General features: G+C 43.9%; 1 protein-coding gene across 1 annotated transcript in view; it reads left to right on the forward strand.

The window, feature by feature from the left end:
- Positions 1 to 26,030, forward strand: part of LOC124775178 (transmembrane protease serine 9-like) — a 94,884-nt gene that overhangs the window by 41,575 nt on the left and 27,279 nt on the right. Inside the window, exon 3 of the mRNA XM_047250018.1 lies at positions 21,986 to 22,151. Within this exon, the coding sequence (XP_047105974.1) occupies positions 21,986 to 22,151 (166 nt within the window). The remainder of the gene's footprint in view (positions 1 to 21,985; positions 22,152 to 26,030) is intronic.

The following is a 26,030-nucleotide window of genomic DNA, read 5'->3' on the forward strand; positions in this document are numbered from 1 at the left end:
ACTTTATGACCATCTACCTAATCGCCGATATGTCGACCTTTCGCACGGAAAACAGCGGCAACGCGCTGCGGCACAGAAGCAATGACGCCTTGGTAGGTCGCTGGAGGGAAATATCACCACATCTACACGCACAAGTCATCAAATTCTCGTAAATTCCGGGAAGGGGCGATGAGGTCAGACGCCACATCCAATCACCCTCCAGATGTGTTCGATCGAATTCAGATCTGACGAGTTGGGGGGGGCATTACATCAATTGGAAGTCGCCATTGTGTTCCTCGAACCACTCAATCACATCCCTGGCTCTGATATATGGCGCATTATCTATTCAAAGTTCAAATGTGTGTGAAATCTTATGTGACTTAACTGCTAAGGTCATCGGTCCCTAAACGTACACACTACTTAACCTAAATTATCCTAAGGACAAACACAGACACGCATGCCCGAGGGAGGACTCGAACCCCGCCGGGACCCATTATCTTGGTGAAAAATGCCATCGCCGTCTGGAAATATGATAGTTATGAAGGGATCTGCGCGGCCTGCAACCAGTGTATGATACTCCTTGGCCGTCATCGTGCCTTGCGCCAGCTCCACTGAATCCATGGACGTCCGCGTAAATGTTCCCTGGAGCGTAATGGAGCCGCCGCCAGCTTATATTCGCCCTGCAGTGCAAGTGTCAAGAAGCTCTTCCCCTGGAAGACGACTGATTCGCACCGTCCCATCGGCATGATGAACAAGGTACCTGGATTCATCAGACCATGCAACGCTCTGTCACTGCGCCAACGTTCAGTGGCGATGGTCATGTGCCCATTTCAGATGTATTTGCTGCTGCAGTGTTAACATTGGCACGTGCGTGGGTCGTCCGCTGCGGAGATCTGTTTTGCCACTCTGCCCAGCCTACGACGTCCGACGTCTGTAATGAGAGGTGGCCGCCTAGCCCCACGACGTGTGGACGTGCTTTCACCATGGTATCGCCACTTGTTGAAGACACCCACCTAAGCAAGTCGTGCAGTTTCCGAAATGCTCATGTCGAGCCTCGTGGCTATCACAATCTGCGCTCCGTCAAACTCAGATAGATCGCGCGTCTTCCCATGTCCTATACAAGGACAGTACTCTCACTGATACTACATGCACTGTGCATGCGACTGACTAGTAGTCATTCCTCTCTAGATGACAGTGGTATCGCCTGAACGGATTTGTATCGATAGTAGATCGGTGGCCATAATCTTCTGGCTAATCAGTACAGCTGCTGTGTAATCAATTGTGTAATCATTGTAAATGACAGGGTGGGCAACATTACATTCCGAAACATGCTAGTAGCTTAATGTTTTTCTTTTTATGATAAGTGGTAAATTATTTTTATGGAGTCATTGTCTCTCTGGATATCATGTTGTTTCTATAATGAATGTCCACATTTTTATCCAGCTTGCTGTGATTATTCACACATCAAAAAAAGTTTTGCATCACCCCGGTTCCCAGAAGTCCTGAAGATGAAAGTTGACTGTGGATATTGTATCACAGACACAGTCACTTTGACTTTTCAGAGATGTCACTAAACCGGCCCAAAGATCTAAACAACCTTGCGTGAGCAGCGCCTATTAGACTGCAGGGGTCCGACAGCCGATCAGTTCCACTCACTCCACCAGGAAGGAGGTACACGGCTCGTGTTGTCCGTAGTTCAAGAAAGCCTAGACGGTCTACACCGCGGTTCGATCGCGTCTGCATTGTCACTTTGTGCCAGGAATGGGTCTCAACAAGGGAAGTGTCTAGGCGTCTCGGAGTGAACCAAAGTGATGTTGTTCGGACATAGATGAGATAGAGAGAGACAGAAACAGTCGATGACGTGACTCGGTCAGGCCGCCCAAGGGCTACTACTGCAGTGGATGACCGCTACCTATGGATTTTGGCTCGGAGGAACTGTGATAGCAACGCCACCATGTCGAATAATGCTTTTCGTGCAGCCACACGACGTCGTGTTACGAAACTGTGCACAACAGGCTGCATGATGCACAGCTTCACTCTCGACGTCCATGGCGAGGTCCATCTTTGGAACTACGACACCATGCAGCGCGGTGCAGATGGGTCCAACATCATGCCGAAGGGACCGCTCAGGATTGGCATCACGTTCTCTTCACCGATGAGTGTCGCACATGCCTTCATTCAGACAATCGTTGGAGCGTGTTTGGCGGCAACACTGTCAGGCTGAACGCCTTAGACACACTGTCCAGCGGGTGCAGCAATGTGGAGGTTCCCTGCTGTTTTGGGGTGGCATTATATGCGGCCGACGTACGCCGCTGGTGGTCATGGAAGGCGCCGTTACGGCTGTACTATACGTGAATGCCACCCTCCGACAGATAGTATAACCATATCGGCAGCATATTGGCGAGGCATTCGTCTTCATGGACGACAATTCGCGCCCTCATCGTGCACATCTTGTTGATGACTTCCTTCAGGATAACGACATCGCTCGACTAGAGTGGCCAGCGTGTTCTCCAGACATGAACCGTATCCACCATGCCTGGGATAGACTGAAAAGGGCTGTCTATGGTCGGCGTGACTCACCAACTACTCTGAGGGATTCACGCCGAATCGTCGTTGAGGAGTGCGACAATCTGGACGAACAGTGCCTTGATGAACTTGTGAATAGTATGCCACGACGAATAGAGACATGCATCAATGCAAAAGGACGTGCTACTGGATATTAGAGGTACCAGTGCGTACAGCAATGTGGACCACCACCTCTGAAGGTCTCGCTGTATGGTGGTACAACATGCAATGTGTGTTTTTTATCGGCAATGAAAAGGGCGAAAATGATGTTTATGTTGATCTCCATTCCAATTTTCTGTACAGGTTCCGGAACTCTGGGAACCGGGGTGATGCAAAACTTTTTTTTGATCAATAGTGATATTCACTTTATTTTCCACCACTTTAAGCGATGAACGATGCTTCCCGACACTTCTCTCCAGTAAATACTATTTCGTTACTTTGTTAATTGTTGTCCACCGCTCTTGAAGCCAGTAAGAAAACTAATTGCTCCTCAAATTTATTCGTGACGAAATGTGCTGTAGCTTTTGTTGGAGACCATCTGTAAGTCTGAATGTCGTCCTCCTCCCTCCCTCCTCTTCCTCCTCCACTTCCACCTCCTCTCCTTCTTCTTCATCTTCTTCTCCATTCTAATCTCCATCTTCCAAATCATAATGATCCTCTTGTTGTTGTTCTTCCTCTTCTTCTTCTTCCTCTTCACCTTCCTCTTCCTCTTCTTTTTCTTCTTCTTCTTCATATTCATTTTCATCTTCTTCTCCACCTTCTCGTTTCCTAAATACGGGGTAGTTATAATTAAACTTTCGTTACTTGATATAGTGTAGACGAAAACCTCTTCACCGCAACGGTATCCAACTTTCAATGAGATTAAGAAACTGTCAGAGTTGCACAGTGGTGTGTTTTTATTTAAATAGCAACCGGTTTCGTATCTTAGTCCATTATCAAGTCATCAACGTAAGGGCTATCATAATGTGTGTACGCTGGCCACACTGCTTGTGTGAGTGGCTAAGTGCAACGCACTATTTGTATGTGACAGTCCTGTGCTCCGTGTAGCAAGAGAAATACGCTGCACATGGCATGGGACTGTTTTAATAATCTTCCCATTTTCAAAGGCATTTTTGTCCATAATGTAAGGTTTCCACCTGTAGTTCGTTACTGTTCTGTTGGGTAAGTGCTATTACTAGCTCCGTGTCCGCTCATATTGGATTACCAACCAGTCTTGCGAGACATTTTTTCTGACCTCATAAAATTCCACATCTGCTTCGTTATGAATTGGCTAATGGATTTCCTTCATTCATTTTTTGGTTATCAAATGGTTCAAATGGCTCTGAGCACTATGGGACTTAACATTTGAGGTCATCAGTCCCTTAGAACTTAGAACTACTGAAAACCTAACCAACCTAAGGACATCACACACATCCATGCCCGAGGCAGGATGCGAACCTGCGACCGTAGCGGTCACGCGGTTCCAGACTGAAGCGCCTAGAACCACTCGGCCACATCGGCCGGCTTTTGATTATCCTGCCATCGTCTTACTGCATATTGGTTTGTGATTACAAGTCACCAACTACTATATTTTGAACCTGTTAGTTTTCTGTGGTGCGCACAGGATATGTGCTCTTATCAATAGTACTCAGGCCCTCTCTCAACAATGTCGCACTACTGCCAACAAGGTTTTTACTTTATCGTTTTGGACCATTTCCTGATCTGCATCATCAACGTCCGTTGGATGATGTGTACGATATCTGCTTGTAGCAATTCTTCGTTCCAACAATTGGTGTTGTTTACTTCCTTTTTCAAAGTACGGCCTCAAATTACCATTTTGCGTATAGTATTATTTGGGATTTAAAATTACTTCTAGTGGCTTCTCCTGATTTCCTTGTGATCAGTATCTTGCCAATAAAGCTTTTCCACATTCTTCATAGGGGCAGTAATTGTCAGCTGCTTCAGTAGTCCACGGTGCTGCGCCGCCTTGCTTATCTACATCCACACCTACATCTGTTCTTTGAAAACTAATGTGAAGGACAGGGAAGAAGTTCCCAGAATGAGATTTTCACTCTGCAGTGGAGTGTGCACTGATATGAAACTTCCTGGCAGATTAAAACTGTGTGCCGGACCGAATCAGCATCCCTCTATAACGAGTGAGATGTTCAGCTCATAAAGAGGAAGAGGTGCTAGTATTGTGCTACGCATAGCTTGGGGGTAAGTTTTCCAGGAAAAGGAAAAACATAGTGTGAAGGTGTTATGTGGAATGTTGGATGTTTTATAATCATTATTATTATTTGTTTGGATAGCAATTTTTACTACCAAACCCTTTCTCTGTTTTGTCCAAGCAGTCCAATGTATGAAATGTATTGCATAAGAGGTACTTTTTGTCTGCCTTTTTAAAAAGTGTATTTTTCCAATTTGTTTTATCTCTTTCGGTAATTTATTGTACAGTTCCATTCCTTGTTAGCAAATGCTGTTCTGAGTTTTATTTTTTCTTGACAAATTTAAGTTTAGTCTGGCTCTTGTTCCATGGTCTTGGACAGAACTGTTTGTGCAGTGATTACCAATGTTATTTTTTATGTGTACAACTGACTGGCAAATGTATTCACACGGAGCAGTAAATATTCACAGTTTTTTGAACAGCTCTTTACAATGAGCTCGATTTCCATTTTTGGTTATGATTCTTACTCATGCTCATAGCTCTTAAGGTATGCATTTTAGCGCCCCTATTTACTAGACCACTTCTGAAAGTTGTCTACTCTACAGTCTTAGTAACTACGGTACCGCTACATGTATTCCACTGTCAGAGGTATCAGAACGGTTTTCGCTTATAACTTTCGACTCGTTCGCTTCAGGTGGTTAAGCCTTACCTCACATCGTCACATTTACCCTTCTACATCATCCTAGAAAGTTTGTAACATCATCATGGAATGATCCTGTATACACACACATTAACAGGCGCCAGCACCTGTAAACGAATTATATAGTAGGTACTAGTATGTTACTAGGTTACGTTTTCTCCTGTTATTCTCTTGTTTTTAAGGTCGGAAATAAGTTTTGGAGCACAAGTTTGATGAGGTGAAGTTGTTGTCTGGTGTTACATTTGATTTCCAATGTTGCTGTTCCATGTATATCGTCTTGGAAACGTGTTCACTTGGTCTCCGTACTCAATATGCACTTTTGACTGTGTGTTGAACTGGTTTGTCTACAGTGAGTAGTGTTACCAACTGTCACTGTATGTTTATCTTTCGCTTCTTGTTTGTGCTGTGTATGTGTGGTTTGATATTTGTTCATATTTTTATGTGAATGTTTTAATCTCACAACGAAACCCATGTGCGTAAGATGGCAAAAGGCCAATGACGATTACGGCATTCGACGTCCCACATAATGTACACTTTGAATCAACAGTGTTGGCTGCTAATTTCAACAGGGGGCGGAAGTGTAGGCATCGAATCGTGAACTCAGCAAGAGGCTACGGAGCGTAGTTGAACTGCTTAGTCGACGAGTAACTAGCAACACTGGTACAGTGCGAGCAGTGTTGATACAAAATTGAGCAATGGCAACGATAAACAAAGAAAAATTAGCATCGTGTGTACAACAACAGTTACTGAAGGTGACATTTCGTCAGAAAGGAACACAAGGAATTTCATAGAGTGAGAATGAAGTGTCAGATAAAAAATATTACTATGTAGTGTATAATAAAAACTGTGGATATTCAAGCGAGGACAAAGAGCACTTGTTACAAAAATTGGTGTTTGCGCTTTTCCAGGATGTTCGATTCAATTTACAGGATCTGCAAGGTAGTGACTTACTACGTTATCCACATCAAATTGAGTGCGGCATACATTACAGTGATTTCAAGTGAACAGTAAATGGTTGGATACCTTCAAGCAGTGCTACAGAATTTGAAGATGTAAGATAACGAAATTTCAAACAAAGAGTCAACTTGACGACTCACAGCGGAATCGCCCGAAACTTTGTAGATGAGACAAACAAACTTATTCCATCGTTCAGTAATGAATTTGTTGTCAACTCCGACCAATCTAAATATGAAGGGGAAGTTAGCTACACATTCACTGCTGAAACAAGATGTATCTGAAAATGTTAAGGAGAATACTTGTGAAGACAAAAAAAGTAACAAAAAAGTTACTACATCAAAATATCAGAGATTCAAAAAACAAAATTAATGAATTTCAGATCTTTTTAGATGAGCTACAGTCTACAAATCCTGTTGATATTATTTGTATTTCTGATCATCATTTAGGTAGTGAAATTGAAATGATTGATATGGAAGGGTATACCTTAGCTTCAAATTATTATAGAAAAGAGATGGAGGATGGAGGAGTTGCCACTTACATTAGAAAGGTTCACAATTATAAAAACACTGACATTCTTAAACACTTTACTGATCAGCATTTTGAAACACATACTATACAAGCAGAAACTCAGAAAAGAAAAAAATTATAGTCACAATATACAGGGCTCCAACTGATAATTTTCAGTTATTCATTAAACAGCTTGATGCAGTATTAAATTTCTTAACTTCTAAAATTAATTAAATCATACTAAGTGGAGATTTTAATATAAATTTTCTGGAGGATATGATTCTTGAGTTTCTCCCGGCGTATTTGATAATCAAAATTTCCACGGGTATGCTGCCGGTCTATAGTGTCCAACGGGCACAATGTTTCGGCGATCATACATGTCGCCATCATCAGGTGAACTGACGGACTGAGCTCCTGTGAACGTGCCGGCACGGAGATCCGTACGCTATGGCTCCTCAGAGGGAACTGGGTTCAGTCGCGGCGGCGGCCGATTTAAATACCCTCCGCCCGCGGCGCGCTCCCTCTGCCGTCCGCGCCCCGCGCCACGGTCGCGCGGTGGAACAGATTGCGACGGCGTCTGAGATGACGTCGGTGTGATGGCTCTCTCCGCCGTGGTCGTCACAACTATACGTTTGCTCGATTTACTCTTGATTAACCCGATCGCTGGTTCCCAAGCCTTGCTAAGATTATAGCCACAGTCACGGTTTATGAGGTCGTCATTGGTGCGAATTTCGATGGCCTCTCTAACAACGCTGTCCCAGTATCTCGACGTCTGTACCAGAATAATCGTGCGGTCATACTCCATGGTGTGATTTTCCGACAAACAATGTTCAGCGACCGCGGACTTGCTCGGATACATCAGTCGAGTGTGCCTCTGGTGTTCACGGCATCGATCCTCGACGGTACGCATCGTCTGACCAATATACGACTTGCCACATTGACACGGAATCTGGTACACGCCGGCCTTCCTCAGAAGGAAATACAGTTCTCAGATGTTCCAATTCCTGGGGTAGACTCTCTGCGTCAGAGATAGTGCGCGCCCTATGTACTAGAGTTTTAAGTACCCAATTCCTCTGTGAAGGGTGGTGGCAGCTGTCTGCGTGCAAATACAGATCAGTGTGCGTAGTCTTCCGATACACCCCATGACCTAGGGTGCCGTCAGCCCTTCTCTTGACCAAGACGTCAAGGAAAGGTAATTTACCCTCCGTTTCAGTCTCCATAGTGAATTTGATGTTGGGGTGTATGGAGTTTAGATGTGTAAGGAAGTCAAGGAGTTTATCCATACCATGTGGCCAGATGACGAACGTGTCGTCCACGTAACTGAAAAAGCAAGTAGGTTTCCATATGGATGACGACAGGGCTTCTTCCTCGAAGTTCTCCATGTACAAATTCGCTACCACCAGTGAGAGTGGGCTACCCATGGCGACTCCCTCCGTTTGTTCGTAGTATTCTCCATTGAAAAGAAAATACGTGGAAGTCAATACATGCCTAAAAAGTTCAGTGGTCTTCTTGTCAAACTTCTGACTAATCAATTCTAGTGACTCTCGCAGGGGTACCCTCGTAAACAAGGAAACGACGTCAAAACTCACCATGATATCTGACTCATCCAATCTGAAGCTATCAAGGCGTTTAACAAAATCCACGGAATTACGGATGTGATGAGGGCATTTACCCACATAAGGACTTAATATTCCCATCAGGTATTTGGCCAACAAATATGTAGGTGCCCTGATGTTGCTGACAATGGGGCATAATGGTACCCCCTCTTTGTGAACCTTCGGGAGTCCATATAGTCTAGGCGGTACCGGACCTTGGGGTAACAATTTCTTAGCGTCACCCTCCGGTGACCCTGCGTCCTTGAGAGGGTGACGCTAAGAAATTTTTACCCCAAGGTCCGGTACCGCCTAGACTATATGGACTCCCGAAAGTTCACAAAGAGGGGGTACCATTATGCCCCATTGTCAGCAACATCAGGGCAGCTACATATTTGTTGGCCAAATACCTGACGGAAATATTAAGTCCTTATGTGGGTAAATGCCCTCATCACATCCGTAATTCCGTGGATTTTGTTAAACGCCTTGATAGCTTCAGGTTGGATGAGTCAGATATCATGGTGAGTTTTGACGTCGTTTTCTTGTTTACGAGGGTACCCCTGCGAGAGTCACTAGAATTGATTAGTCAGAAGTTTGACGAGAAGACCACTGAACTTTTTAGGCATGTCTTGACTTCCACGTATTTTCTTTTCAGTGGAGAATACTACGAACAAACGGAGGGAGTCGCCATGGGTAGCCCACTCTCACTGGTGGTAGCGAATTTGTACATGGAGAACTTCGAGGAGGAAGCCCTGTCGTCATCCATATGGAAACCTACTTGCTTTTTCCGTTACGTGGACGACACGTTCGTCATCTGGCTACATGGTATGGATAAACTCCTTGACTTCCTTACACATCTAAACTCCATACACCCCAACATAAAATTCACTATGGAGACTGAAACGGAGGGTAAATTACCTTTCCTTGACGTCTTGGTCAAGAGAAGGGCTGACGGCACCCTAGGTCATGGGGTGTATCGGAAGACTACGCACACTGATCTGTATTTGCACGCAGACAGCTGCCACCACCCTTCACAGAGGAATTGGGTACTTAAAACTCTAGTACATAGGGCGAGCACTATCTCTGACGCAGAGAGTCTACCCCAGGAATTGGAACATCTGAGAACTGTATTTCGAAAAAATGGGTACTCTGAGTGGCAGATTCAACGTGCTCTCCGCCCAACCACTGCAGCACAACCTGTTGAGATGGATGAAGTCACGAGGGAGGGGGTAGGTACTGCATTTATTCCATACACAGGCGCACTCTCGGGGAAAATCGCCCGCATTCTGAAGAAACACCGGGTCGGAACTGTGTTTTGTCCTCCAAATAAAACCCGTGCACTGGTGGGGAGCGCCAAAGATGACCTCGGTTTGAGGAAGGCCGGCGTGTACCAGATTCCGTATCAATGTGGCAAGTCGTATATTGGTCAGACGATGCGTACCGTCGAAGATCGATGCCGTGAACACCAGAGGCACACTCGACTGATGTATCCGAGCAAGTCGGCGGTCGCTGAACATTGTTTGTCGGAAAATCACGCCATGGAGTATGACCGCACGATTATTCTGGTACAGACGTCGAGATACTGGGACAGCGTTGTTAGAGAGGCCATCGAAATTCGCACCAATGACGACCTCATAAACCGTGACTGTGGCTATAATCTTAGCAAGGCTTGGGAACCAGCGATCGGGTTAATCAAGAGTAAATCGAGCAAACGTATAGTTGTGATGACCACGGCGGAGAGAGCCATCACACCGAAGTCATCTCAGACGCCGTCGCAATCTGTTCCACCGCGCGACCGTGGCGCGGTGCGCGGACGGCGGAGGGAGCGCGCCGCGGGCGGAGGGTATTTAAATCGGCCGCCGCCGCGACTGAACCCAGTTCCCTCTGAGCAGCCATAGCGTACAGATCTCCGTGCCGGCACGTTCACAGGAGCTCAGTCCGTCAGTTCACCCGATGATGGCGACATGTATGATCGCCGAAACATTGTGCCCGTTGGACTCTATAGACCGGCAGCATACTCGTGGATATTTTGATTTTCTGGAGGATAGTTACTCAAGATCCATACTAGTGTCTCTTGCCACTTTTTTCAATCTCATTCCCGTAGTAAAGTTCCCAACCAGGGTTATCGATACCAGCAGCACTGCTATTGATAACATTTTCATAGATACTACCACACTGGCAAATCATAATATAAATCCAATGTTTAATGGCCTTTCAGTTCATGATACCCAGTTGCTTACATTTAATATAGTGGGGTCTGATTCAACTAATAACAGGAGGTGGGAAACTATACGAATAATAAATGAAACAGGAATTGAAGGTATAAAAGACTGTTTGAGGAATACAGACTGGAAAGGTCTATACAATTCACCCAGGATAAATGAAAAATATAACTTTTCTCTAATATGGTCATAGATCACACTGAAAACTGCTTCCCTAAGAAAGTAATCAAAGCAAATAGATTAAATGTTTCAAAACCTAGAATTACAAATGGAATAAAAGTATGTTGCAAAACAAAAAGAAGACTGTATTTAATGTTTAGGGGAAATGATGACTACAGAGCTAAATCACATTACAAATTATATTCTAAAATTCTAAAAAAAGTAATCAGAACCTCAAAATTTATTTGGGTTGATTAGAGATACCTCCAAAATTGCAGACGCTTTCAACAACTTTTTTCTTTCAGTAGCAGACAACTTAGGTTTGCATAGTTACTCAGGAGAAAGCTTAAAGTATTTAAAAAATGCGTTTCTGCAGAAGTTTCACAAAATTCAACTATATCATATCACACTGAAAGAGATTTATAATATTATTAGTTCTCTTAAAAACAAATGTTCCAGTGGGTATGATGAAACCAGCACTACCATAATTAAATGTTGCTCCTCAGAAATGTGTGACAAACAGAGTTACTCATGTAGTGAATCCCTCCACAGTGGTATTTTTCCAGATAGGCTTAAATCTGCAATTGTCAACCCATTACACAAAAAGGAGACAAATCTTCAGTGGAAAACTTCCGTCCCATTTCATTATTGGCAATATTTTCAAAAGTGTTTGAAAAGGTTATGTACAATAGACTTTATAAACACTTAATACAGAAAAATATTCCCATTCGCAAACAGTTTAGATTTTGGAAAGGATTGTCAACTGATCAAGCTATATTCACTTTTACAGATGATATATTAGAATCGATAAATCAAACGTTATTACCACTTGGAATATTCTATGATCTGGCTAAAGCTTTTGATTGTGTTAAGCATGATATCCTTATACAAAAGTTAAAATATTATGGGGTAACATGAGTAGCAGACTCATAGTTCTCATCCTATCTATTTAATAGAAAACAGTGGGGCCTGTATCAGGCTTACCACATAACAATAGTCATTCAAAATATGAAACGATCAGACAAGGGGTGTCCCAGGGCTCTATTTTAGGTCCCTTGTTGTTCCTATAATATATTAATGACCTTCCATATGCAGTGTCACAAAATACAAATTTTGTCTTATTTGCAGATGATACAAGTATTGTTATAAAAACAGTGCCCGTGATCTCACTGAGCAATAAGCTAATGAAATATTTGTAAGTTTCAATGGGTGGTTCACAGCAAATGGATTGTCACTGAATTCTGACAAGACCCAGTACATACAGTTTAGTACCCTGTAAGTACAATGTATTCAAACAACGAAATTAAAGCTGTAGACAGTGTCAAATTTTTAGAGCTACAAATTGACCACAACCTAAATTGGAAAACTCACACTCTAGACTTAATGAAACGCCTTAGTTCAGCTACATTTGCATCACGCCTGATAGTAGAAATAGGTGATTTAAAAATGAAGAAGTTAGTTTATTTGGCCTACTTCCATTCACTAATGAGTTATGGAATCATCTTGTGGGGAAACTCCTCTCACAAAGAGAACATTTTCAAAATTCAGAAACGAGTCATTAGAATTATATCTGGTGTCAGTCCTAGATCATCATGCAGAGACCTCTTTAAGAAACTTGGTATTCTAACTACTACTTCTCGGTACACATACTCATTGACGTCTTTCGTCATTCCCAACATGTCTCTTTTTACACAAAATAGTTCAAAACATGATTATAATACCAGAACCAAAAACAATCTGTATAAGGACTATAAAAGCTTAACATTAGTACAAAAAGGAGTCAAATACATGGGCACTCATATATTCAATAACTTACTAGAGCATATCAAAGGTCTTGTAAGTGATAAAAATCGGTTTCAGAGTGAATTAAAGAACTTCCTGTTGGCCAACTGCTTCTACTCCACCGATGAATATCTTCACAATGATTATAGCTCATAACTCTGTCTGCATTAGAATTGTACAATATCCAAGTATCTTTCCACATCCCAGAGAATCCTCTCCAAGGGATCCATTGATAACGACTAATGTAATGTAACGAACCCTGAATGTCAATTACTTAACGCATTCGTATATAATTAAGCCAATTGTTAATCTGGGTGGTAAATTGGTCAGAAAGTTATTTATTGTGCGCGACAAGATGGATGTGGTCTGCCCCCAACGATTCTTACTCGTGTGCGTGATCTTTCGAGCAACATATGAATATTTACGTCAAAGCAAGCAAGAATGGGAAACAAGGCGTAAGAGAACTGTTACTATGGAATGAACACTACTATTGGCCAATACCTGGTCAAAATAACGTGCTTTTGCTTGATTAGTGGTCTGCGTATAAAAATGATAATCTTTTTAGAGCAAACTGTACCTCCTCCTGAAAAGTGTGTGACATTGCAATTCATACCACTTAGGACATATTATCGCACTACCTGCAGCTACACTTTAAAGAATAGCCAGATTCACGAGAAGCTCCACGACAAAATATTTCGCATCCGGTCGCATGCCACCACATTCCATTATTTCTCATGACCCCTTTATACCATATAATTGTGTATGCGTTCTTTAATAGTGGATACCTAGCAGAATGTCCAGCGCGGTTTGTAGCTCCCAAGAAGTTCGCCTTCGATCTTGATGGCGCGCCATTTTTCATTCGGTGTTTATAGTGCAAGTAAATGTTTTGTTTTCAGTGTTTCTTGAATGTCGACGATGTCCATTTTGTGAAGTGAAACACATACATCCCATAGAGTGTTGATTTCTGCACCTCGTGGACACTCATTTTTTGTCCGCCTCTTACAAACATGGTGAGTCATTAGGAGCCAATACTTTCGCTGTCATAACTGTTGACACAACAGTTTCAGGTAAGCTTTAATGAAGACTGAACTCGCAACCTTGCACTCAAGGGGTTCTCTGTGAGTGTGCGTGTGTGTGGTTATGCGTAAATGCATTATTCTTCCTTGTGTGTGTGTGTGTTTGTGTGTGTGTGTTTGTGTTTGTGTGTGTGTGTGTGTGTGTGTGTGTGTGTGTGTGCGAGAGAGTGAGAGAGAGAGAGAGAGAGAGAGAGGGAGAGAGAGAGAGAGAGAGAGAGAGAGAGAGAGCGAGAGAGAAGGGGGGGGGGAGGGGAATTGATTACTTATTGAGTCTGGTTGTGTTTTCGATTGTTGTTATTGTTTTAGTGGCTAACGTGATCAATGAGTTACTGCTTACATTAATTTAGTCATTAAGTACTATCTCTTTCATTGCATGGGCTCTTTGTATGTGAAAGCTCTTATACAATAATAAGAGCTTTTAGTTGTAATTGTCCTCTTTAATAGTTTTCATGAGGTTTTCATGTTGAATGGTTTATGTCCACGTTTCATCAGGTGTTCAGCATAGGTAGAATGGCCAGTTTCATACTTCCAGCTTATTATACACTATGTCATCAAAAGGACCCGGACACCCCCAAAAACATACGTTTTTCATATTAGGTACATTGTGCTGCCACATACTGCCAGGTACTCCAGATCAGGGACCTCAGTAGTCATTAGACATCGTGAGAGAGCAGAATGGGGCGCTGCGCGGAGCTCACGGACTTCGAACGTGGTCAGGTGATCGGGTGTCACTTGTACCATACGTCTGTACGCGAGTTTTCCACACTCCTAAACAGCCCTAGGCCCACTATTTCCGACGTCATTGTGAAGTGGAAACGTGAAGGGACACGTACAGAACAAAAGCGTACAGGTTGACCTCGTATGTTGACTGACAGAGACCGCCGACAGTTGAAGAGGGTCGCAATATGTGTAATAGGCAGACGTCTATCCAGACCGTCATACAGGAATTCCAAACTGCATCAGGAACTACTCCAAGTATTCTGACAGTTAGCCGGGAGGTGAAAACAGTTGGATTTCATGGTCGAGCTGCTGCTCATAAGCCACACATCAGTAAATGCCAAACGATGCCTCGCTTGGTGTAAGGAAAGTAAACATTGGATGATTGAACAGTGGACAAACGTTGTGTGGAGTGACGAATCACGGTACAAAATGTGGCTATCCGATGGCATGGTGTGGATATGACGAATGCCCGGTGAATGTCATCTGCCAGCTTGTATAGTGCCACCAGTAAAATTCGGAGGTGCTGGTGTTACGGTGTGGTCGTGTTTTTCATGGAGGGGGCTTGCCCCTTGTTGTTTTGCGTGGCACTATCACGGCACAGGCCTACATTGAAATTTTAAGCACCTTCTTCCTTCCTACTGTTGAAGAGCAATTCTGGGATGGCGATTGCATCTTTCAACACGATTCAGCAGCTGTTTATAATGCACGGTCTGTGGCGGAGTGGTTACATGACAATAACATCACTGTAATGGACTGACCTACACAGAGTCCTGACCTGAATCCTATAGTACACCTCTGGAATGTTTTGGAACGTCGACTTCGTGCCAGGCCTCACCGATCGACATCGATACCCCTCCTCAGTGCAGCACTCTGTGAAGAATAGCTGCGATTCCCCATTAAACCTTCCAGTATCTGATTGAACATATGCCGGCGAGAGTGAAAGCTGTCATCAAGACTTAGGCTGGGCCAACACTATATTAAATTCCAGCATTCCAATGGAGAGCGCCACGAACTTGTAAGTCATTTTCAACCAGGTGTCGGGATACTTTTGATCACATAGTGTATGTTCTTCAGATCAACTTTTGAAACTCCTGCTTTCACATTCTCAAACACACTGATCAACATTCTGGACCTTATAACTGATGTATACCTTCTCCTTCGTTATTAATTGGATTGTTTGTAAATGTAACTGAAGTTGTTCTTGTTCCGTAAGCAATGTGTGATCCCTGTTTTTTTTTAGTATATTTGCTATTCTCAAAAATGGCTCAAATGGCTCTAAGCGCTATGGGACCTAACATCTGAGGTTATCAGTCCCCTAGACGTAGAACAACTCAAACCTAATTAACCTAAGGACAACACACACATCCATGCCCGAGGCGGGATTCGAAACTGCGACCGTAGCAGCAGCGCGGTTTCGGACTGAAGCGCCTACAACCGCTCGGCTGCAGCGGCCGCCTGCTATTCTCTGTGGTATTCTCTGTGCTGATTTGTGTTTTATGTTAAAGTGTACCATTTGTGCCTGTCAGTCATGCCATGGGCGTTACTGTGTGTGCTGTGCTGTCTGTATTATTTGTGGTGTTTGTATTCTCTGCTTGTTATCATTTTTCTTTAGTTGTTTTCTGACTTCGTGCATGTGTCGTTATACTACATGGGTGTTACAACCATTGTTTGTGGCTATGAGTTGTGTTGTTCGTAATTGTTTTTCATAGTTTTCTTTGCCGAGTGGGATATTATTTAGTCTGTGTAGCATGCGTCGCATGGCCGCTAAATTTTGATTTTGTGGCTCGTTGACCGTTGCATGTATAATTGTGTCTGTGGCTGTTGGCTTTCTGAAGGTGTAAAATGTGTGCTTATTGCTGTCTCAGTTTATTGTTATATCCAAGATATGTATTTCCTCTTGTGTACAGAAATCGTCTGCAGGAATTTAAGTATGAAAAATTGTGAAGTATGAGTCAAACAGTACGGGTACGGCCAAGACTGGCGGCGATTTGTACAGTGTGCGCCATTAATAACATAGGCACCAACACACTTCCCTGTTGTAACCCTGACGACCCCTCTACATTTTCTCCATCAGAGATAATGTTCTGTGTCTTTCCTATCGATAAATAAATCCTCAGCTCTGTCACAAATTTAGTTTGATACGCCTAATCTTCGATAGTAAAGTGAGGTGCGGAAAAGAGTTAAATGATTTTCTTAGGCAAAGGAACTCTGCATCTATCTTATTAATGATTTCGGACAACTGTTCTAGGTGATAAACTTTTTCAGTTAGTGTTTTCCTTGCTCTGTAAATGCGTCTACTTTTAGAGATATAGGTTCCGAGTTTCTGCCCCCATCTTAGTTATTATTGTGAGAGCAATCTGCTAGTTTTAGCTTTTCCTTTTGTCTAAGGAAATGGATAACATCTCCCTAAAATTTCGTACGGAGAAAAAATTTTCCACACGTATGTTCCAAATACAATTCAGTTCATACAAAAATTTAAATAAAGCTTCATTTTATTGCGAGCCAGCGTTGGTCATCAGTAATGCGCGTTTCATCTCAACTCTTCTTTAGTTATCAATGATTCTCTTTCAGGTAGATTTATTGTCATTGAATGCATGAAAATATCTGTTATTAGCACACGTTAATACCAGGTTAATCAGCTATTTGCAGATATCTAACAAATAACCTTAATTATGAATCCATCCCTTTCTTATACATGCTAAGTTTGCAGATGGTTAGTCTTGTGATGGAAATATTCACATATACGTGGCGTCTTATTAGTAGTGTGTGAGTAAGTTGAGAATTTGGATGTGAGGCGTGCGAGGGTAGTCGGTGCAGTTGCGACGACCACCGTGTCTGAATGGCTCAGTGTTCAGAGGACTGCCTAGTAATCAGGAGTCCTGGATTCGAATCCTGGGCCAGCACAGATTTTCAACTATCCCAAATGATTTAAAGCAATGTCCACTCGCAGCGGATATCTGTAATTCCTTTGTGTCTCAATCTGTTTCACTCACCATTATTGTTCAGTGAAATGATAGTTCCATGCCGTAACGCAATTTATTGTGTAGTACATATTTCAATAATGTAAGAATACTCGGTTCAAGAATCATGAAAGAAGGTTGTATACATGGAAGAAGCTTGGAGATACTGGAAGGTGTAAGATAGATTATATAGTGGTAAGACAGAGATGTAGGAACCCCGTTTTAAATTGTAAGACATTTCCAGGGGCAGATGTGGACTCTGACCACAATCTATTGGTTATGAACTGTAGATTAAAGCCGAAGAAACTGCAAAAATCTGGGAATTTAAAGAGATGGGACCTGGATAAATTGAAAGAACCAGAGGTTGTAGAGAGTTTCAGGGAGAGCATTAGGGAACGATTCACAAGAATGGGGGAAAGAAATACAGTAGAAGAAGAATGGGTAGCTTTCAGAGATGCAACAGTGAAATCAGCTGAGGATCAAGTAGGTAAAAAGAAGAAGGCTAATAGAAATCCTCGGGTAACACGAGAGATACTGAATTTTATTGATGAAACGAGAAAGTACAAAAATGCAGTAAATGAAGCACAGGCGTATATCACTAGGGGTAAGATAGATACTGCCTAAAGGAAAATTAAAGAGACTTTTGGAGAAAACAGAACCACTTGCATCAAGAGCACAGACGGAAACCCAGTTCTAAGCAAAGAAGGGAAAGCAGAAAGGTGGAAGGAGTATATAGTGGGTCTATCCAAGGGCGACGTACTTGAGGAAAATATTATGGAAATGGAAGAGGATGTAGATGAAGATGAAATGGGAGATATGATACCGCGTAAAGAGTTTGACAGAGCACTGAAAGACCTGAGTCGAAACAAGGCCCCCGGAGTAGACAACATTCCATTAGAACTACTTATAGCCTTGAGAGAGCCATCCCTGACAAAACTCTACCATCTGGTGAGCAAGTTGTATGAGACAGGCGAAATACCCTCAGACTTCAAGAAGAATATAATAATTCCAATCCCAAAGAAAGCAGGTGTTAACAGATGTGCAAATTACCGAACTATCAATTTAATAAGCCACGGCTGCAAAATACTAACATGAATTCTTTACAGACGAATAGAAAAACTGGTAGAAGCCGACCTCGGGGAAGATCAGTTTGCATTCCGTAGAAATGTTGGAACACGTGAGGCAATATGACCCTACGGCTTATCTTAGAAAATAGATTAAGGAAAGGCAAGCCTACGTTTCTAGCATTTGTGGACTTTAAGAAAGCTTTTGGCAATGTTGACTGGAATAATCTCTTTCAAATTCTGTAGGCGGCAGGGTTACAACACAGGGAGCGAAAGGCTATTTACAATTTGTACAGAAAGTACATGGCAGTTATAAGATTCGAGGGGAATGAAAGGGAAGCAGTGGTTGGGAATGGAGTAAGACAGGGTTGTAGCCCATCCCCGATGTTATTGAATCTATATATTGAGCAAGCAGTAAAGGAAACAAAATAAAAATTCGGAGTAGGAATTAAAATCCATTGAGAATAAATAAAAACTTTGAGGTTCGCCCATGACATTGTAATTCTGTCTGAAACAGCAATGGACCTGGAAGAGCAGCCGAACGGGATGGACAGTGTCTTGAAAGGAGGGTATAAGATGAACATCAACAAAAGCAAAACGAGGATAATGGAATGTAGTCGAATTAAATCAGGCGATGCTGATCGAATTAGATTAGGAAATGAGGCTCTTAAAGTAGTAAATGAGTTTTGCTATTTGGGGAGCAAAATAACTGATGATGGTCGAAGTAGAGAGGATCTAATATGTAGACTGGCAATGGCAAGGAAAGAATTTCTGAAGGAGAGAAATTTGTTAACATCAAGTATAGGTTTAAGTGTCAGGAAGTCGTTTCTGAAAGTATTTGTATGGAGTGTAGTCATGTATGGAGGTGAAATGTGGACGATAAATAGTTTGGACAAGAAGAGATAAGAAGCTTTCGAAATGTGGTGCTACAGAATAATGCTGAAGATTAGATGGGTAGATCACATAACTAATGAGGAGGTACTGAATAGAATGGGAAGAAGAGAAATTAGTGGCACAACTTGACTAGAATAAGGGATTTCTTGGTAAGACATATTCTGTGGCATCAAGGGATCACCAATTTAGTATTGGAGGGCAGAGTGGAGGGTAAAAATCGCAGAGGGAGACCAAGAGATGAATACAGTAAACAGATTCAGAAGGATGTAGGTTGCAGTAGGTACTGGGAGATGAAGAAGCTTGCACAGGATGGAGTAGCATGGAGAGCTGCATCAAACCAGTCTCTGGACTGAAGACCACAACAACAGACTAGAATTTTCTTAATAAAGATGGCTTCCGACAGCGTATACAACTAGTTCTTTCCTGTCTTATGAATTGCAGCATAAGAATTTGTGAGCCACCAATTGTACCTCTGTGGCGTGACTTTGCGTATTTATTTCGTTGTATGCAAATTGATGGTGGGGAGGGGGAGAAACGAAAGGAAAGTGAAGGGGATCACTGCTGTCAGCTGCATCGTGGAATTACGCGGAATCAACGGCGAGGGGTGAAAATGTGTACCGGATTGGGATTCGAACCCAGGACCTCCCGCTTACTAGGCAGGTGTATTAACTGCTGCGCCATCCGGAACACAGTGTTGCCGCACCTGCTCGGACTTTCCCAGCACGCGTAACAGTTGACCCACATTCCCATCGAACGCCACCTCCCTGCAGTCCCTGTCCATTTCCTCCATGCTCGCTACACTGAGTTTCCAACAGGAGGTCTGACGTATCTACGATTCTGCCCAGCTAAGCATTGGATCTACCGTATTCAGTTCAGACGCCCAAACACGTGCGACCTCCTGTGAGAATCTCGGTCTAGCGAGCTTGGAGCAAAAGACAGGGACTGCGGATAGGTGGCGAGGGAGATAGTCAGCAAGTGCTGTATCCAGGATGGCGCAGTGGTTAACTCACGGGCCTAGTAAGCATGAGATCCTGTGTTCGGGACCCGGTCCACTACACACTACCACTCGTCATCGCTGATTCCGCGTAATGTTCCGATGCAGCTAACAGCAGCGATCTCCTCCCTTTCCTTTCTCCGCTTCTCCAGCTTCAGTTTACATAAAACATATCACAGCTGCGGATTCTGGGTGGCGTGTGTACTCTTGAACATGTCCAAAACAAAAGACACCACGCAGGCATATAGTACACTACTGGCCATTAAAATTGCTACACCACGAAGATGACGTGCTACAGACGCGAAATGTAACCCACAGGAAGAAGATGCTGTGATATACAAATGATTGGCATTTCCGAGCATTCACACAAGGTTGACGCTGGTGGCGACACCTACAACGTGCTGACATGAGGAAAGTTTCCAATCGATTTCTCATACATACCGGCGTTGCCTGGTGAAACGTTGTTGTGATGCCTCGTGTAGGAGAAGAAATGCGTGCCATCACATTTCCGACTTTGATAAAGGTCGGATTGTAGCCTATCGCGATTGCGGTTTATCGTATCGCGACATTGCTGCTCGCTCGCCTTGGTCGATATCCAGTGATTGTTGGCAGAATATCGAATCGGTCGGTTCAGGAGGGTAATACGGAACGCCGTGCTGGATCCCGACGGCCACGTATTACTAGCAGTCGAGATGACAGGCATCTTATCCGCGTGACTGCACCAGATCGTGCAGCCACGTCTCGATCCCTGAGTCAAAACATGGAGACGTTTGCAAGACAACAACCATCTGCACGAACAGTTCGACGAAGTTTGCAGCAGCATGGACTGTTAGCTCGGAGACCATGGCTTCGGTTACTCTTGACGCTGCATCACAGACAGGAGCACCTGCTATGGTGTACTCAACGACGAACCTGGGTGTACGAATGGCAAAAAATTATTTTTTCGGATGAATCCAGGTTCTGTTTACAGCATCATGATGGTCACATTCGTGTTTGGCGACATCGCGGTGAACGCACATTGGAAGCCTCTATTCGTCATCGCCATACTGGCGTATCACCCATGGGGTGCCATTGGTTACACGTCTCGGTCACCTCTTGTTCGCATTGACAGCACTTTGAACAGTGGATGTTACACTTCAGATGTGTTACGACCCGTGGCTCTGCCCTACATTTCAGCAGGATAATGCACGATCGCATGTTGCAGGTCCTGTACGGGCCTTTCTGGATACAGAAAATGTTCGACTGCTGCCCTGGCCAGCACATTCTCCAGATCGCTCACCAACTGAAAACGTCTGGTCAATTGATCGCCGAGCAACTGGCTTGTCACAATACGCCAGTCACTACTCTTGATGAACTGTAGTATCGTGTTGAAGCCGCATGGGCACCTGTACCTGTACACGCCATCCAAGCTCTGTTTGACTCAATGCCCAGGCGTACCTAGGCCGTTATTACGGCCAGGAGTGATTGTTCTGGGAACTGATTTCACTGGATCTATGCACACAAATTAATTGAAAATGTAAATACATGTCAGTTCTAGTATAATATATTTGTCCAATGAATACCCGTTTATCATCTGCATTTCTTCTTGGTGTAGCAGTTTTAATGGCCAGTAGTGTAGTATTTATTTCACACTATACGCTGGTGCTGGATTGGCGTGTCGGCTGTTGCCAGGAAGGCGAGGACCCTGGTGAAGCTGCACCTGCGCCTCGTGGACACGCCTAATTGCTCACAGTCACTACAACGTCAGCTGCGCGGCCATGTGCATCTCTGCTCGTTCCAAGACAAAATATTGTGTGGCGGGGACACTGGCTCGGCGCTCATATGCCATGATGTGCAGGTAAGTCAGAGTCTCCTAAAACGTCTCTCTCGTGGGTATTTTTGTGATACACACGACTCCATATCACACAGTAACTCACTTCTGACACGGCTATTTCATAACCGGCAACGAGGATTCGCGCACAAGATTGCCTCCCTGCGATGGATGAGGCTGGTCTTCATGTTTTCCGTCGCGGTTGGAGCAGACTTCCACGTTGGCTCCTCCAGACTTATCTTAGATTTGACTAATTTTAAGAAAGATAGTTCACCAGATTTTACATTCCAATCTCAGTTTTTTAACATTTTAGATGCCCATCACTGTTTTACCGTCGTTTACACTGATGGCTCCAAACAGGAGAACTTCCTTGGCTGTTCTGTAGTGTTCCCTGATCATGTTACCCGGATTCGCCTCCCTGATGAATATACCGTTTTCGCAGCGGAGCTCCACGCGATCCTGAAGGCACTGGATTGGATGAATCGTGTTCGGGGCAATCGATTTCTCCTCTGCTCCTATTCTCTTAGTGCCTTACAATCACTGCAGAATCTGTACCCAACTGAGGAGATGGTCCAGCTGATATATGACCAACTGTACTTGCTCCAACGGCGGGGTAAGGAGATGACCTTCTGCTGGGTGCCTGGTCATGTAGGAATGTGGGGCAATGAACAGGCAGATCGGGCTGCCAGGAAAGCCTGGCGAGAGCAGGATGTGGTCCAGTGTCCTATTCCCTTGCAGTCTGTCATTTCTGCACTCCATGAGAAGTGCATGAAGTTGTGGGAGGAAGAATGGCTGGCGGTGACGGCCAATAAACTGCGTTTGGTGAAGTCAACAACTCGGCCGTCGAGTTCCTCCTGCCGGTTGCTCAGGCGGGAAGAAGTGACCTTCACGCGTCTTCGGATCTGGCACTGTCCTCTCACACATAGCTTTCTACTACGGCAGGAGGATCCCCCGTTTCGTGATGCTTGTGGTGTGCACATCTGTGTCCGCCACATTTTAACAGACTGCATTTTATACCGTGATGCAAGGGCAGAAGCACAAGTTGATGGGGATCTGACCTGTTTTTTAGCTAATAATGAGACGTGTGTGTCTAACGTTTCGAAGTTTTGTGATGTGTCTGGACTCTGGCCTGAACTTTTAGGCTGGAGGTTTTAGTGTATTACACAGTGGCTGGTTCCTCCATTTTTCCTTGCGGTCAGCCAGCCACTTCCATATGTTATATTGTTTTAGCTCCCTCTACCACTTTCTTCCTGTGTTGTCCATGTTTTACTGCTGCCGGCATGCTTCGTCCCACGCTTCGGTGTGGGTAGGCCCATATTTTTCCAAGCTTGTTCCCTGTGTTTTGCGTTCTGTTTTATCTTACTGCTCTGAGTCTTTTCTTGACACCCGTCTCAATCTGTTACTGAGCGGGAGCTGAAGACCTTGCCGTCGTGCACCCTTACAACTCTCTCCATCCATCCACATAACTCACTTCCCCTCCACCACAAACACACACAAATATGTAAACTAGCAACGCTTTGAGACATTCGTTCATCACTTTGGATAATTCCTATGATCTTAAGTTTCTACTATAACGTACAAATTATTTAATCAATCAAGAACTAAGTTATCGTCACCTGACACGGTGGTTCAGTGAAGCAGGCGATCTATAAATTTGCAATGTTGCTTTTTTTTGTGCAGACCAATTTACTTGCCGAGATCGCTATGTTAACACCATTACTAGATGACTAGTTTCGGCAGTACGTATTACAATCTTCAGATTTATAAAAAGAAAATACGCGGAGATTGTGGACTTACGGTCAAATAAAAGCGTTGTAGGACATAAACAAGAACTCAGTGACAAAAACTAGATACCCATAAAACTGGGCATTGGTAGTTGCATCACACAATACTTAAACCACTCCGTCACATTATGACTATAGAATACGCTGTAAAGCAAAACTCTTGTGAAATTCTGCTCATTTGGGCGGATTCAATCCAAAGTAAAAATATAACAATGACTACTTTTAATAAGTACATATTAAATGAAAATATACCATAAGAAAGTCGAAACATTACAATGGCATGCCAGGTGTTGTATCACGTGGTATGGGAACGGAAATGAGCGTTTGGCGTCATTGGCCGGAAGGCCCATTACGGGGCAGGTCCGGCCGCCTTGGTGCAGGTCTTATTACATTCGACTCCACAGTGGGGGGGACCTGCGCGCCGGATGGCAATGAAATGATGAGGAAGACAGCACAAAACCCACTCCCTGAGCGGAGAAAATCCCAGACCCAGCCGGCATTCGAACCCGGGCTCGTAGGAAGGCGATCCGTCACGCTCACCACTCAGCTATGGGGGTGGCGTTCGCGTTGCATGTACATCTTAGAGTACGAATGGCACGAACAAAACAGGTACATACCACACCTTGCCTCTTCGTGGTATAACGCCATTTTGGTCCGCCACAGAGTAACTGACTACAGGATTTGGAGTATAAGGGAAGCTAGTGCTGAGAATTACCGCCAGATGGCGGTCTGCACTGCATGAAGTCAATTACAACTAATATAACTGGGTCAAATCTTTCTTCAACAATGAAATTAACAGATGCAACTGAACATCAAAGTAGTACACACTCAGTAGTCATAATGGCGAAGATTACACAAATTGTATATAAAGGAGACACAGAAGGTTGTAAAGTGTCATGCATGGCTGCCTACGCCAACAGACAAAAATTGGAAACATTTTGTGATGTAACGATTACGTTCTATAATACATGCGATAACCAATTTATACCCTACAGTATAATTAATAGAAACAGCTTTAGCGGAAAGTTGCGGCATTTACATAATTATGAAACAGGATTTGATTTTATTTGTCAGTATCGCTGCAAACAAAGGATGACAACAACATTTACACACTATGTGATCGAAAGTATCCGGACACGTGGCTGAAAATGACTTACAAGCTCGTGCCGCCCACCATCGGTAATGCCGCAATTCAATATGGTGTTGGCCCACCCTTAACCTTGATGGCAGCTTCCACTCTCGCAGGCATACGTTCAATCAGGTACTGGAAGGTTTCTTGGGAAATGTTAGCCCATTCTTCACGGAGTGCTGCATGGAGGAGAGGTATCGATCTCGGTCGCTGAGGCCTGGCACGAAGTCAGTGTTCCAAAACATCCCGAAGATGTACTATAGGATTCAGGTTAGGACTCTGTGCAGGCCAGTCCATTACAGGGCTGTTATTGTCGTGTACCACTCCGCCACAGGCCGTGCATTATGAACAAGTGCTCGATCGTGTTGAAAGATGCAGTCGCCATCCCCGAATTGCTCTTCAACAGTGGGAAGCGGGAAGGTGCTTAAAACATCTATGTAGGCCTGTACTGTGATAGTGCCACGCAAAACAACAAGGGGTGTAAGCCTCCTCCGTGAAAAACACGACCACACCATAACAGCACCGCATCAGAATTTTACTACAGGCACTACACACGTTGGCAGATGACGTTCACCGGGCATCTGCCATACCCACACCCTGCCATCGGATCGCCACATTGTGTACCGTGATTCGTCACCCCACACAACGTTTTTCCACTGTTCAAATTGTTCAAATGGCTCTGAGCACTATTAGACTTAACTTCTGAGGTCAACAGTCCCCTAGAACTTAGAACTAATTAAACCTAACTAACCTAAAGACGTCACACACATCCATGCCCGAGGCAGGATTCGAACCTGCGACCGTAGTGGTCGCGCGGTTGCAGACTGTAGCTCCTAGAACCACTCTGCCAACTCCGGCCGGCTTTCCACTGGTCAATCGTTCAATGTTTACGCTCTTTACACCAAGCGAGCCGTCGTTTGGCATTTACCGGCGTGATGTGTGGCTTATGAGTAGCCGCTCCATCATGAAATCCAAGTTTTCTCAACTCCTGCC

The sequence above is a fragment of the Schistocerca piceifrons genome, chromosome 2 (assembly GCF_021461385.2).
Source record: "Schistocerca piceifrons isolate TAMUIC-IGC-003096 chromosome 2, iqSchPice1.1, whole genome shotgun sequence".
NCBI lineage: Eukaryota > Metazoa > Arthropoda > Insecta > Orthoptera > Acrididae > Schistocerca > Schistocerca piceifrons.